Raw genomic sequence first — 16,035 nt, 5'->3', positions numbered from 1 at the left:
AACTGACATAGAGATCAGTGGAACAGGATAGAAAGCCCAGAATTCAACCCACGCACCACAGCCAACTCATCTAGGACAAAGGAGGCAAGAACATACAATGGAGAAAGGACAGCTTGTTCATTAAGTGCTGCTGGGAAAACTGGTCAGCCACATGGAAAAGAATGAAATGAGAACACTCCCTAACACCATCCACAAACATAAACTCCAAAAGGATTAAAGACCTAGATATAAGACCAGACACTATCAAACTCTTAGAGGAAAACATAGGCCAAACACTCTCTGGCATAAATGAGGCAACATCTTCTCAGATCCACCTCTTAGAGTATTGACAATAAAAACAAAAATAAATGAATGGGATCTAATCAAACTTCAAAGTTTCTGCACAGCAAAGGAAACCTTAAACAAAACATAAAGACAACCCACAGAAGGAGAGAAAATCTTTGCAAGTGAATCCACTGACAAGGGATTCATCTCCAAAATTTATAAACACCTTCTGCAGTTCCATACCAAAGAAACAAACAACCCCATCAAAAAATGGGCAGAGGATCTAAACACACAGTTCTCCAAAGAAGACATACAGATGGCCAATAAACACATGCAAAGATGTTCAACATCACTCGTCATTAGAGAGATGCACATCAAAACCACTATGAGGTACCACCTTACACCAGCCAGAATGGCCAGCATCAAAAAGTCCATAAACAATAAGTGCTAGAAAGGGTGTGGAAAAAAAGGATCCCTAGTAAACTGTTGGGGGGATTGTAAATTGGTGCAACCACTGTGGAAAACAGGATGGAGATTCCTCAGAAAATTAAAGATAGAACTACCATTTGACCCAGCAATCCCACTCCTGGGCATCTACCCAGAGAAAACCATGACTCGCAAAGACACATGTACTCCAGTGTTCAAGGCAGCACTATTCACAATAGCCAAGACATGGCAACAATCTAAATGTCTATTGACAGAGGAGTGGATCAAGGAGATGTGGTGCATATACACAATGGAAAATCAATCAGCCATTAAAAGGAATGAAATAATGGCCATTCTCAGCAACACGGATGAACCTAGAAATGATCATGCTAAGTGAAGTCCGTCAGACAAGGAGGCACCGACATCAAATGCTTTCACTGACATGTGGAATCTGAAAAATGGACAGAATGAACTTCTTTGCAGAACAGATGCTGACTCACAGACTTTGAGACTCTGGAGGAGACAGTTTGGGGGGTGGAGGGATGCGCTGGGGGTGTGGGATGGAAATCCTGTGAAACTGGACTGTGATGATCATTGTACAACTACAAATGTAATAAATTCATTGAGCAATAAAAAAAGAAAAAAAAAGAAAAAAAATTTTAAAAGCCAAAAGAAAAAAAAAGAGAAACACAGAACCCACATCATCCTAAGACCCTTGCACCCTCCTGCCCTCTTGCTATAGCTGCTCTATGTCTTCGTCTGCATGCACCAAACTCCCCACCACACACGATGTTTGCTTTCAACAGTCCTACCCGTTTCAAAGAGCTGAGGGGAGAACACAGGCCATTACCTGCACCTTCTACTGCCCACCTGAGGGTCTCCCTTCTCTGTTGATGCTGCACGTTCCCCCAAGAATGGCTTCCTTTCTGCCTGAAGACTCGCCCTCACCATTTCCCTTAGAGCAGGTCTGCGGGCACCAAGTCTCTCCACATTCCTCCCTCTAACAATACCCGTTTCGCCTTCACGCACCAAGAATGTCACCGGGAGACTCCCAGGCCGGCCCGTCCTGTCTCTCCAGAACTCCCCCTCTGCTGACAGCACTGGTTTCAGAGGTGGAAGCTCGACTCGTCCGAACCGCTTCTCCTCCGGACGGAACATGACATCGTCTCTGGACGCTTCTCATCCTTTCCACTGGTTTCATTATGACTGTGATGGGTGAGCAGATTTCATAAAGCCTGTGCTGGTTTTCATTCGCAAAGCTTCTGGGACACGTAAATTTGTGGCTTTGAACAAACCTACAAGACGATCGGCTCTTTCTTTCCTCAGATACTATTTTGTCTTCACTGACGTCACTCTCTTTTTGCAGGGAGATGGACGGTCCAGGCTCTCACAGAGGCCTGATCTGGGTTCCTTTGTTAAAACCGGCTCTTCCTGCAGCCTGCGTTTTTACCCAGTGCCTGGAGACAGCATTCGGGTCTGAGATGAGGCGGGAGTTGTGCCCGGGGGAGGAAGGGGCAGCGAGGGGGCAGAAAGGACTCAGAGGTCGTGAAGAAGGGTGATGAGAACAGCAGGTGCTGAACTGCAGAAACAAGGATGTCAGGGAAGGAGTGCCCACTGGGGCTCAGCGGATGACGAATCTAACCAGCATCCAGGAGGACACAGCTTCCATCCCCGGCCTCCCTCAGTGGGTTAAGGATCTGGCATTGCCATGAGCTGTGGTGAAGGTCGCAGATGCAGCTCGGATCTTGTGTTGCTGTTGCTGGGGCTGTGGCGTAGGCTGGCAGCTCCAGCTCCAGTTTGACCCCTACCCTGGGAACCTCCAAATGCTGTGGGTGTGGCCCTAAAATGGAAAAAAAAAAGAACCTCAGTGGAGGGAAGTGCTTGAGGAAAGCATACCCACAACCGCAGGTCAGGAGGCAGGGCTGTGCCCTCTTCTAAGGGCCGGAGCTCCGTCCTCCCGCCAGGCCCCGCTCCTGTGGGAATCCTCCTCCCACTGCTGGCAGCCCCGTTGGCTCCTCCAGAAAACCAAGGCCCACACTGGAAGCGCCGGCAGCGCCCCGCTCTCCCCCACCTCACACTCAACCCCTGAATCCACACTGCTGGGCCCCTGGGCCCTGCTCCACAAGGTCCCTGACCCCCGGGAGACTCGAGACCTCCTGTCTATGCTGGCGCATGCACCTCCTTCCTGGTCCTCCAAAGGAGGCACCCGCTCCCTCGGGCTCATTCCTCTCCCACCTCCAAAGGCCTCTTCCTAGAGCCCGACTGCACCCACACCTGCGAGCACAGCGCCCCCTCCTCAGCCAAGCCCATCCCAGGGAAACCCTTCCCCACGAACACACATGCCCCCAGATCTCCCTGGGCGCTGCGCCCCCACACACGGCGCCTTCGGCCAGTCTGAACGGGCCACGGCCTTGCCTGGCTGCCGGACCAGGAAGCCTGCCTTTTGCTTTCCACTCCACTGAGAACATGTTCTGTGCCACAGGTTCCTGGGAAGGGTCATATGAGAAAACCATGGGGAACGACCTAAAACACTGATCAACACACCATCCGGGAGCCAGCATGACGCTGGGGGTGGGCTCTTAAGAAGCTAATTATCACTGGAGGCCTCCTGAATTATATTCCCTCTAAAGTGGCAGACCTTTGTTATTTTTTTGCTTTTTGGTGTTGCACCCACGGCATATGGAGGTTCCCATGATAGGGTTTGAATGGCAGCTGCAACCACTGGCCTATGCCACAGCAACAGCAACAAGGGATGTGAGCTGTGTTTGCAAATTATGCCAGAACTCAAAGCCATGCCATATCCTTCCTCCACTGAGCAAGGCCAGAGATCGAACCCATATCCCTGTGCATACTAGTCAGATTCATTTCCACTGAGCCACACGGGAACTCGGTGGCAGCCTTTTTAAAAGAGAAATCTGTCTGCACTCTCTACTGCCTAAAACCTTCCCAGTGCTTTAAAGAGAAAATCCAAAATACTTACATGGTGCTCAAGAGCCTGTGTGACCCGGGGCCTGACTGCTCTCCCTCCTGAGAACCACTCAAGACCTGTCTGGTCCAGACGACCCCCGCCTCAACCAGGACCGCCCAGAGCGCACCCCCCTCATCCAGCCACCAGGAGGAGCCTTCCCAACCTGCACCCAGGCTTCATGACACTCACCCAGTCATGAAGCTCAGGGTCTTGCTTTCCTGTTTATTCCCACCTTGGAACAGTCTCCTAAGACTACACCGAATTGTTGCCACGGAAGCAGTGGTGATGCCTGGCTTCATTCATCTCAGCCCCACGAGTCCAGGGAAAGCACTGTGTCTGCCATCCTGACCAAACGTGCTCATTGCTCAACAAACACCAACCAAAAGGACCCGCTGATGAAAGGCAGGAACAAGGCGTGCATTTGCAGAAGCACAGGAAAGGGAAGTTCTTGCCGCAGACCCCACAGCCCATGTCAGAGGCAGAGGGAGAACCAGACAGCTCAGGGCAGCCCTGGGCTCTGCCGCTGCCTCCGGCCCCCGGGTCTGGGACAACAGCGCTCTCTGGATGTGCATCTGGCAGGAGCTAGAGGCCGGAGGGCAGACCCTGGGAGGGGATGCGGGGAGGCTCAGAGGTGGCCTCAGAGGTGCTCAGAGAAGGCCGGGCCCTCGGCCGCATCCTCTAGGGAGAGCGGAGTCGGGCTGAGGAGGAACCCGCGCTGAGCAACTCGGAGCCTGGGCCTCGTCACACGCTCTGCGTCCCTGAGGACTGGGCGAGTCACCTCAACGGCTGGGGACCATGGGAGGCGGCAGCACAACCCCAATCCTCAGGGCCCTTCTCTGCCTCGGTGAGCCATGGGGAAGGAGGGGTTGGGCCCCTCTCCCCCCAGGGCTGGGCCCTGAGAGACCTGAAGACACAGGAGCCTCAGTGGGGGGAGAACAGGCTCAGCCCCAGATTTGACTCCAGCACCCAGGGCCACAGACCAGACCTGGAGCATCTGTGTGTGGAGGGGTGGGGCTCACGGGGACTCTCTTCCAGGGCTGTGCTGGCGCCCATGGGACCAGGTCCAGGCAGGTGAGTCCCCCAGACCTCCTGCTTCCACCCAACCAGCCTTCTGTCCTGGGGGAGGGGGGCACAGCGGGTAGGGCTGATGGTGACCAGGCTGGGCGGGCCCAGGGGTGAATCCTGGGGAGACAGGCCGAGGGAGAAGGGCACCCTGACACTCCAGGTCTGATTCCTTTCCAGGGGTCCTTCCCAAACCCTCCATCCGGGCTGACCCGGGACCCATTGTCCCCAAGGGGAGCCCTGTGACCCTCTGGTGTCAGGGGTCCCCGCAGGCTGAGGTCTACCGTCTGTATAAAGTGGGGGACTCTGGACTCTGGGAGGATGAAGCTCCCCAGGCCTCCAATACAGCCCGGTTCCATTTTGAATCCTTGAGCTCCCGCCATGCAGGGCGGTATCAGTGTGCTTATCACAGCAGGAACAGCTGGTCCGGGCGGAGTGACCCCCTGGCCCTTGTGGTGACAGGTAAGAGGGAGGACCCGGGTCCCTCCCACCTGGGGCTCCTCCTCACAGGCAGGGCCAGCAGACTGTGGGCTCAGGGGGCCTGTCCCCTCACAGCCACAGCTGGGGAGTGGAGTGACGGCCCCGCTTTAACACCGTCCTCCTGCCCCCTCAGGACTGTACGCAGCGCCCTCCCTCTCAGCCCACCCGAGCCCCGTGGTGGCATCATGAGGGAACGTGTCCCTCTCCTGTAGCTCACAGTTCCGGTCGGGCATACTACACCTGCTGAAGGAGAGAGGCGCTGAACCGCCCCAATGCAGCGCATGGGGGAAACTCGGGAACTCGGGAGGGAGGCAGGCCCTCTTCCCTATGGGCCCCTTGAGCGCCTCCAATGGGGGCACCTACAGATGCTATGATTCTCCCAGCTCCGACCCCTACCTGTGGTCTCAGCCCAGTGATCCTCTGCATCTCCAGGTCACAGGTGAGGGCCACCAGCACCAGCTATTTCCTGGACCCTTGATCTAAGCTCAGCGCCCATTGGAGCCCTAGGGCCAAAGGAGCATCAGGGAAGGAACTGACACAGGCCTCGGGGGGAAACCATGGGCAGGAGGCTTGGGGGGGACCAGACAGAACTCTCCATGCAGCCCCAGGGAGCAATGTGGGGGGAACGTCCCTCAGGGCCACTGTACCTTCCTCCACAGGTGTGTACAGGGAGCCCTCCCTCTCGGCCCAGCCGGGCTCCCTCGTGCTCCTCGGAGACAGACTGACCCTCCAGTGTCGCTCAGATGCCGGCTTTGGCAGATTCACTCTGACCAAAGACGAGGGAAGCACACTTCCCCTCCGGCTTGATGGCCAGCACAGCCCCGACTTCCCCCTGGGTCGTGTGAGCCACACCCGAGGGGGCCGGTACAGGTGCTACGCTGCACACAACATCTCCGATGCGTGGTCAGCCCCCAGTGCCCCCCTGGACATCCTGATCGCGGGTGAGGAGCTCGTCCTGCCCATGGTCTGACTCCGTGCCCAGGAGACAGACAGTGGTGATGGGGTCCCGAGAGAGGGGCCTGGAACAGAGACTGAGAAGGGGCAGTGGTCTAAGGGAAAGGGGGTGGGAGTGTGGAGATAAGAGACCCACACAGAGGGCCTGAGAAGGGGTCCAAGACAAAGTCCCTAGAGAGAGGACAGTGTCCCTCAGCTCAGGGTCAAGGGTGTGTGGCAGGGGCAGCTCTCTATACATCCCCCCTCCTCTCCTCCAGGAATGTACCAGAAACCCTCCCTCTCAGCCCATCCAGGGACCTCAGTGTCCTGGGGAGAGAACGTGACCCTGCAGTGTCGCTCTGAGATCACAGGTGTTGGACACCTTCCACTTGTTCAAGGAGGGGTCGCTGGCTCCTGCCCAGAGCCTGCGTCTGCAGGACATAGCTGTACCCCTTCAGGCCAACTTCACCTTGAGTCCTATGACTTCAGCCCACAATGAGACCTACAGGTGCTACACCTCACAGAGCACCTCCCCCTACGTGCTGTCAAACCCCAGTGACCCCCTGCAGCTCTTGATCTCAGGTAAGGAACCCCAGACCTGGTCCTCTGTGTCCTGGTCAATTCAGAGTGCTGCTGACCCCAGAGCAGCTCTTGGCTTGGGGGGGAGTAAGGAGGTCAGAGAAAGAGGGGAAGCAACTCTCAGAGGGATGGCAACTCCCTTCCCCCCACCAGCTGCATCCTCATTGCTGGGGTCCAACATTGCTCCTGGAGAGTAGCGGGAGGCTAGAGGACTCAGGGCTGACCCAAAGGGGGAAATGCTAGAGACCCACAACTCGATCCCCTGGTCTGCAGTCCTTGCAGCCCCTCACATGGGGAGAACAACACTAGGACACAGAGTGAGCAGAGGCCTTGATCGCCTAGGGACCAAGATCACAGACCCCAGCACGGCTGGTCTCTCAGGAGGGCTGGCATTTGGGCAGGAGATGCAGGGGGACCACAGGCACCAAGGGTCGGAGGGTGATGGAAAGGGGGTCACAATGAGGGAGTGTAGGCGCTCAGCCTGGGAGAAGCAGCGCCCCTCACCTGCCCTGAGGATGGGCTCTGAAGATGGGCTCACAGAGTCAGGCTTGCAGAGGGGAAAGGGAGAGTCAGCTGCAGGTGGGGGTGTGTCATGGAAAGCAGGGCTGTCACACCCTCCTGACCCACGGGAGCTCATGGTCTCAGGGGACGGGTCCCGAGTCTGCCCTGTTGGAGCTCAGTCAGCACAGGGTCCTGACCCCAGAAACGTCTGAGACACTCATACAAGAGGGGACACAGGGCAGACTCCACAGAGGGGGAAACAGAACCCAGGGAAGGGCTGCGTGTCCCCAACTCCACACTCACACCCCCACTTCATGATTCTCAGGACCAGCAGACACCATCCGCCCATCACAAAACCACTCAGATCCCACGAGTGGTGAGGAGGAGGAATCCTCAGTTATGGGGCTGGGTTCTGGGGTGCAGGTCCTATAAAGGGGAGGCTGTGCCCAGGATTCTGGGGGGACTGGGATCTGCCCTCACCTCTGTGACCTCTCTGTCCACAACCCCTAGCCTCTCCCCCACAAGACTACACAGTGGGGAACCTCGTCCGGATGGCCACGGCTGCCCTGATCCTGCTGAGCCTCGGAATTCTGCTCTTCCAGGCTCGACACGGCCATGGAGGAACCCAAGATGCCACGAGGAGCTGAGCACAGAGGCCACAGGGCACCGTCCAGAGTGGCAGAGCCTTGGCAATGACCCGATGGGCCCAGGAGGTTCTGGAAGAGAATCTGCAGTGTTGTGAGAACTGCCTGCTGAGGCCGTGGAGGGAGAGACGGGGTGTGGGTGTAGGCGGAGGACTGGGGCATCCCTGTGCCGGGCTCTGCCTCTGTTAAACCGAGGTGCTCTCCTCCTGCACAGACGCCTCTCCCTGACGGCCTGACCTCTCTCATATGGGACATGAGGCACAGCCCACACGGCAAGTGTGTGCCCACACCAGACACACCTGCATGCTCTGGCCCAATTTCATGGGGGATATTGTCTTTTAATTTAATTCCACATTCCCTCATGTGTACTACTGACCTCCACCTCTGCAGCCAGAAGCAAAAGATTGTTTAAAGAACTGAACTAGAGGGGGAAAAAAAGAGTGAGAGAGAGAGAAAAATAAACAAATAAATAAATAAAAATAAAGAAAGAACTGAACAAGTGAGGAAGAATCAGGTATGCTTTGGAACGGATGAATCCAAAACGATTCCCTTAAGCCCTTTCTGGAATCTCCAGCCCTCCCCTCCTCATCACATGTCACCCAGTGCAGTTCTTCCAGAAACACCTGCACTTTGCAGGGACACCCTAGTGTTTGAGGTGAAGCCAGGTGCTGTGCTGATAAACGGACCCTAAGAATATGTCATTTGTCAAAAGCCCATCCTCGTGGCCTTTGTCTCTCTTTAGACTGTCTCTTCCTGGCCACCATCAGAGTGCCCGTGCAAACGCACTGAAGGCAGAGGTGGGAAGCAGGGAAGAGAGTTGTGTGATGGGAGTTCCCGTCGGGGCTCAGGGGAAGTGAATCTGATAAGTATCCATGAGGACACGGGTTCGAGACCTGGCCTTGCCCAGTGGGTTAAGGATCTGGTGTGGCTGTGACCTGTGGTAGAGGCAGGCAGCTGAAGATCCAATTTGACCCCTGGTCCTGGTACCATAGGTACGGCCATAAAAGCAAATATATATATATATACATATATATATATACATATATATATATATAAATCAAAAATTTCTTCAAGTCCACAAAAAGTAAATGCTGGGGAGGCTGTGGAGAAAAGGGAACCCCCTACGGTGCTGGTGGGAAGGTAACTTGGTGCAGCCACCATGGAGAACAGTATGGGGGTTCCTCAGAAAACTAAACGTAGAACCACCACAGGACCCAGCAATCCCACTCCTGGGCATCTATCCAGGGAAAACCATCATTTGAAAAGATCCACGCACCCCCGTGTCCAGCGCAGCCCCATTTACAACAGCCAACCTCGTGGCCGTCGGCAGAGGAGGGAGAAGACGACGCGGTACGTGGATATGACGGGTGAGGCTCAGGGAGGGAAGTCGAATGGAAGAGTGCTGTTTGCAGCAACACACATGGACCTCGAGACACGCACACGGAGGTCAGCGACTCAGACAGAGAAAGACAGAGAGCATGCGACAGACAGCATGGACACAGGGAATCTCGGTTTTAACATGGTATCAATAATGCATTTACAAAACAGACACAGACGGACACAATAGAAATCAAACTTCAGGTTTCCAAAGGCGAAACGTTGGGAGAGGAATCAAACATTTGGGACTAACCCACATGCACTACTCCACAGACAATAACAACCATCAGGGAGCCTGAAAGGCACAGGGCCATCCACTCAATCATCTGGAATTAACTGTATACTAAAGAACCGGAGGAGTTGCCTCTGGTGGCACCCACAGCGAGTGAAGGGCCCGACTTGTCTCCATGAGGATGTGGGTTGGATCCCTGGCTTCGATCAGTGGGTTAACTACCCGGCATTGCCAGACGCTGTGCTGTAGGTCACAGACTCGGCTCCGATCTGGCGTGGCTGTGGGTGTGGAGGCATCTGGCACAACAGCTCCGATGCAACCCCAGCCTGGGAACTTCCCTATTTGGCAAGTGTGGCTCTAAAAGGCAAACCAAAGAAAAAAAATCTGAACGAGGGTGTATATATGTACATGCAGATCCAATTCACTTCGTTGTACACCTGAAACTAACACGACATACTCAACCATACTCGGATAAACTTTTTTGAAAATCAAATAAAACAAAAAGCATTTCTCTAAGAGAAAGTAAGAGCAAAAGATCCACAAGAGCCAAAACATCTTGAGAACAAACAACAAAGTTGGACACCGCATACGTCCTCACGTCAAACTTTACGACAGAATGGCAGGATCTCATCACCATGGTGCCGGCATCAGGATGCATGCTTGCAATAAAACCAAAGGACAACACGCAAATCCACACGAAGGATCGGCTGAGTTTTTACTAAGCTGCCAAGACTCCCTCGTGGGGAAAGGACACTCTCTTCAACCAGCGGAGCTGGGAAATCGGGGTCTCCACCTGCAGAAGAACAACGCTGGAGCCTTACCCTCATCATACCCACAAATCAGCTCCAATGGATCAGTGGAAGAGCGGAAAGGCTTCTAGAGAAAACAGAAGTAAGTCACTGTAACTGTGAACTTCACAGCATTTCTTAGAGAGGCCATGTAAGGAATTATAGAGCAATCACCTCAAAATATAAAGTATATATGCATCAAAAACAATAAAGAGGATAAAGAACGAGGTAAAAATTGAAAAAAAAATGCCTGGACACCTTCTGTCTCATCAGAGTAGAGGGTCCTGAGAGAGAAAGAACACCTGTAACTCAATCATAAGAACTGACCCAATATGTTAAAAAATTATCGAGAGGCTTCAATAGACATTTCCACACAGACGATACCCAGGGGCACAGCGAGCACAGGAAAGGGGGTTCAGCACACTGGCCATTAGAGAAATGCAACGAAAACCACAGGGAAATACCATTGAAACCAACCACATTGACCAAAACGTGAAAATAACGATTAACCACTGGCGAGGAGCAGGTGGGGAGATTTGAACCCACACACATGGCTCCTGGGAACGTGAACTGCTTCAGCCTCTGTCCACAGCCAGTGGGCACTTCCTGAAAAGCTGGAACCTGGGAGGACCGGATGACCTAGACATTCCACCTCTAGCTGTGGCCTCCGTCGTTCAGCATCCTGCGCTCTAGAGAGCTGCTGTCCAAGTGTGAGCCCACAGTTTCCAACAGCCGGATGTGACCCCCCATGGGTACAGGAGCTGGGTCTCAGGGGAAGAGCTCTGCCTGCCACAAAGAGTAAGGACAAGAAAACGCAGCCAGCAGGTTCCAGCACGTCTGCAGGTGGGCTCACCGGGGAATTCACATGAAACACAACAGGACAACGACCCAGAAGCCCGACACTGATGAAGACACACACAGAGAAACCACAGCTCCTGGTCGCCACTTGGTGCTCTGCCCACAGCATGGAAACAGAGCCGACAGCATCAGAGGAGGAGTGACTGGCCGGGGGCAAGCGGTGGGCGGGAAATGACTCTAAGTCTGGATGCAGAGGGATGACGAGGGGGGGCTGCTGCTGAGAGCAACGAGGACATCGGAAAGGGCAAGGGTTTGGGAGAAACACAACCACACACCCAGCCCAGGAGGGAGGAGGGCCTCCGGGGGTCAGAGGACAGGAGCATCAACACCTCCCTGAGCCCCTTCTGCCCCAGGCTCCTCCATCCTCCGATGGCCCCACTTGTCCTCTAGACCAGCAAGGGGACACCACAGGGGCCCTCGAGTCTTCGCCCTCTCCCAGCCCACAGACAACAAACCAGCCCACAGGCCTGGCCCTGAGCCCTTCCCATCCCTGGCCTGGTCCCACACCACAGTCGAGCTCAGGGCAAGACGCAGGAGGATGTGCTGGTGCGACCCCAGCAGCCTCCTTCCTGGCGTTCCTGCCCCAGGACCCTACGCCCAGCTGGGGGAATTTATTCGCACGGCCCCAACCTCCTCTACCGCAGGACCCGCCCCTGCAAAGCTTCCTTCCAGGGTCTCCACCTGCCCTCAGGAAACTCCAAGGGCCCCCACCTGACATCCCACGAGGCTGGTGGTCAGAATGAGCTGACCTCTCCAGGACCAGCCAAGCTGACGCCCCCCTCAGGCCAAACTCACCCAGGAATCATCTCCTCTCCCCAGACACACACAACCAGAGGTATCACATGTGGTTCTTCTCAAGGGCCGACCCTTGAGCCTGGTTTTCACATCACAGACTCCTGCCCAAACCTCCCAGACCATGAAGACAACAAAGAACTCCGTTCCACAGGGAATGTGCCTGTTGTAGGATTCATTTAAGGGTTTCCTGAGAAATGCACACACACCACTCAGGTACTGATCCAGGCATCACTTCGTGGTCAGACTGATGCTGGAGCCGTCTCACTCTGTACTCCCACATCCTGCTGCCCTCCCGTCCCGACAGCCACGTCTCCATACCTTCCTTCCTCAAGGCTGTGGCCTGAAGGACAGACTCCAGGCACACTTGCAGGGGCCCCTGACCCTGTGGGACGGGGGGCAGGAGCCTTGATTGCTCCAGCCCTTGGCAGAGCTCCCCTCTCCCTGGTCCACGATGCCAGCCCCTCACCGCACCTGTACTCACCTCTGTCCGTCTGGGTCTGTCCTTCTGCAAAAGGTCCATGAATCACAAGGCTACTGGATGTTTACCTGTTCCTGTCACACTGTCCTCTCTCCTTCTCTGCCTACACAAGTCACCAAACCAGAGCCATCACTGACTCATGCACTGCCCATTGTCACCATCAGAGCTCCATGAGTCCAGGGAAGGGCTCAGTCACCTTCACAAGAAAGCTCATGTCTGGATATAGCACCTGCTCCATAATCCCTGGCTGACGGCCTGGGTGGTGGGAGGAAGAAAGGCTGCATTGACAAGTCGCAGGAAGGGAAGTGACCTCCCCAAGGCCCACAGGGTCAAGGAAGAGCAGAGTCAGAACTGGAACCAAAGCAGTGCTCTCACTGGCCCCTCAGCTGGGTCTTCGGCTCCAGCCGTGTCTGGACGGAACAGACCCAGGGACACCCGCCCTCCAGCCTCCGACCTCCCTCCAAGCGTTTCCCAGTCCCAGCCTTGGAACAAATCGCTCCCTCATCCTCTGCCTCCAAGACCAGCCCACACCATCTTCTGAGCTGCACTCCGTATTGCTGACCCACCAGGAGCGCCCAGATGCGTCAGAATCATTCCACCGAGGTGGAGGCCACCATCGACCGCCTGGTCAACAGGCATCTGCCCACATCTCACACCTACCTCTCGCTGGCCTTCTTTGTCCACTGTGACGACGTAGCTCGGGAGGGTGTGGAAAATTCTCCCATGAATTGCTGAGCAGAAGCACGAGGGTGCCGAGCTCTCCGGAAAATGCAGTGGTGAAAAGGGGGCTGCAGCCTCTTCCAGGAGGAGCAGAAGCCGCCTCAGGAGCAGGGGCGAAAACCCAGGACGCCACGGAAGCTGCTGAGCTGCTGGAGAAGACCTGAACCAGGCCCTCTGGACCCGAAGGCCCTGGGGTCCCCCCACACACACGCCCACCTCCGTGACTTCCTGTGGAGTCGCTCCCTGGGCAGCAGGTGAAACTCACCAGGAAGATGGGCCACCACCTGACCGCCCTCTGCAGGCTGCCCGCCCCCGGGCTGGGCCGGGCCACTTTCTCCTGCAAAGCCTCCCCCTCAGGTGCCCCCAGGAGCCTCTGGGAACCAGCCCGAGCCTGGGCTTCTGCCTCAAGTCTCTCTGCAGACACGAGGCAGCCCTGGAACCACCCTGGACCCTTCACCTCAGCTGTGAACCAAAGGGAAACAAATACATTGTGGCAGAAAAAGGAACTGGAATTAAACAGGGCTGCTCCTGGCCCTGCCCTGCATCCTCACCTGCCTGCCCTGGACCCGTCTCTCTCCCTGGATGTGGCTTTGGCATGAGGGTGTGTGGGGCCCAGTGAGACTTGGATAGGGCCTCACCTGAGGCATATGTGAGTTCCCAGGCTAGGGGCTGACCTGGAGCTACCGCTGCTGGCCTATGCCACAACCATGGCAGTGCAGAATTGAAGCCACATCTGCAACCTACACCATAGTGCACGGGAATGCCGGATCCCTGACCCACTAAGTGTGGCCAGGGATCGAACCTGCATCCTCATGGACACTAGTCGGATGGTTTGTTTTGTTTGTTTTGTTTTGTTTTGCTTTGCTTGTTGCTTTTTAGGGTCACACCTTGGGCATTTGGAGGTGCCCAGGCTAGGGATAGAATTGGACCTGTAGCTGCCGGACTACCCCACAGCCACACCAATGCAGGATCCAAGCCATGGCTGTGACCTACTCCACAGCTCACCACAATGCCAGATACTTAACCCAATGAGCAAAGCCAAGGATCGAACCTGCATCCTCACGGATGCTAGTCAGACTCGATAACCACCAAGCCACAACAGGAACTCTACTAGTCGGATTCTTTTCCACGGAGCCACAATGAGAACTCCTGCAGCACTTATTTATAACAGAAAGATATAGGAGGAACCCAAGTGGCCAGCAACAGACCGTGGCTTAAGATCTGGTGTCTAGGAGTTCCTGTCGTGGCTCAGTGAAAACGAATCCCACTAGGAACCATGAGGTTGTGGGTTTGATTCCTGGCCTCGCTCCGGGGGTTACGGATCTGGCATTGCCATGAGCTGTGGGGTAGGTCTCAGACCTGTCTTGCATCTGGCATTTGCTGTGGCTCTGGCATAGCCCGGCGGCTACAGCTCCAATGTGACCCCTAACCTGGGAACCTCCATATGCCGTGGGTGCAGCCCTCAAAAGCAAACCAACACAAAAAATCTGGTGTGTAAGCCACTGCTCCATGCTCTGGATCAAACCGGCCACTCCGCAGAGACAAGCCAGAGCATTAAACCCCTGGGCCAAAGCGGGAAATCCATGTCACTGCTCATTATAAACACGATGTTGAGCGTTAGACCCCAACTCATTCATCCTCTAACTGAAGTTTGAAGCAACAGCAGCTGGTGAATCTGACCTGCTTTATGACATTTTACGAACGCCAAAATTTGCTTTAACCTACTATCCCTTTTTTTCCAAAGAAATTCACTATGTTTTCAATTTCTTGCTTAGTGTTTATTATTTTTCATTTTGGGGCTGAACCCACAGCATATGGAGGCTCCCAGGCTGAAATCAGAGCTTCAGCTGCCAGCCTCTGCCACAGCCACAACAATGCCAGATCCAAGCTGCATCTGTGACCTACACTACAGCTCTTGTGCTTATAAGTATTGCTACTATAAACACCCTTGGAATATTCTACTCTCTATACATGCAAGTTTTCTAGGTTTGACATGGCAAGGAACTGCTGGGTAGCACCGACATACCTGAAAATCTAATGGGTAATGACACAGTTCTCACTTAATTAAGGTCTTAATTTAGACAACCAGAAACACGTACAGTAAACCCATCTGTCCCAGACTCACTAACACTTTTCTTGTCAGACTTTTTAAAAGCATTTGCCAAGCTCTCATTCAAGAAATTAAATTCATCATTTGATAAAACTCTCCCCAAAGAGAACTCCAGGCCTCAGAGCCTTGACTTTAAATTCTAGAAAACAGGTAAGAATGATAACACCAATTCTGCACAATCTCTCCCAGACACCAGATGAAGAGGAAATGCTTTGTACTTTACGAGACCACATTCTAATGACAAAACTAAACAAAGACAATGCAAGACACACCACAAAATCTGCAGGCCAGTCTCCCCCGAGAGCATAAACGTGACCTTCAAATCAAATTTTACACTGTCTTTTCAAAGCACTACGCCACATCCAAGCGGAGCTTATCCCAGGCACGCAAGGCTGGTTTGATATGCAGAAATCAAACCACCACACTGACAATCCAAGAAAGACAAACCACCCGCTCGAGTCAGAGAGGGGCCCAATCAACCTCCACTCACGAGGAGCCACCCAACACAGCAAAACCCCTGGCACTCTAGTCCTAAAGGAGCTTCCTCAGTCAGACAGAAGACAGCGCCACGAGCCTGCAGAGAAGAGCATATCTAATGGCGAACAATGAACTGAGTGGGAAAATATAGAGGAGGCAGGTGCATACAAGGACCTGGAGCTCAGGAAAAAGGTCCTGTCTGGGCATTGGGGGGGCCTTGAAAGGCCCTCTTCTCCCAGCTTAGAGCCATCGTCCTGGTGGCCATCAGAGGGCGCAAGAGAGACGCAGCAGAGCCTGTCCTTGGACCAAGACCATGTTCAGAATGGGACACACTGTACTTTAA

The 16,035-nt window shown here is 54.4% G+C and overlaps 2 protein-coding genes across 2 annotated transcripts in view; both read left to right on the top strand.

Annotated features, from left to right (window-relative positions):
- The window catches only part of LOC100622710 (leukocyte immunoglobulin-like receptor subfamily B member 3), a 108,640-nt gene that overhangs the window by 62,892 nt on the left and 29,713 nt on the right, over window positions 1-16,035 (top strand). The gene's annotated exons all lie outside the window — the stretch shown is intronic.
- Window positions 4,152-7,999, top strand: LOC110261046 (leukocyte immunoglobulin-like receptor subfamily A member 6). The gene is given in 8 exon segments (XM_021094957.2): window positions 4,152-4,502; window positions 4,694-4,729; window positions 4,901-5,182; window positions 5,334-5,639; window positions 5,860-6,141; window positions 6,412-6,506; window positions 6,508-6,715; window positions 7,724-7,999. Coding segments are annotated over 8 exon segments (1,395 nt in total). The 5' UTR covers window positions 4,152-4,453; the 3' UTR covers window positions 7,861-7,999.

The sequence above is a fragment of the Sus scrofa genome, chromosome 6 (genome assembly GCF_054392235.1).
Source record: "Sus scrofa isolate SSC_HxYL_T2T_F1_AM1 chromosome 6, Sscrofa_HxYL_maternal_Yorkshire_Landrace_v2.0, whole genome shotgun sequence".
Classification (NCBI taxonomy): Eukaryota; Metazoa; Chordata; class Mammalia; order Artiodactyla; family Suidae; genus Sus; species Sus scrofa.
This window is presented reverse-complemented; position numbering and strand designations above follow the sequence as displayed.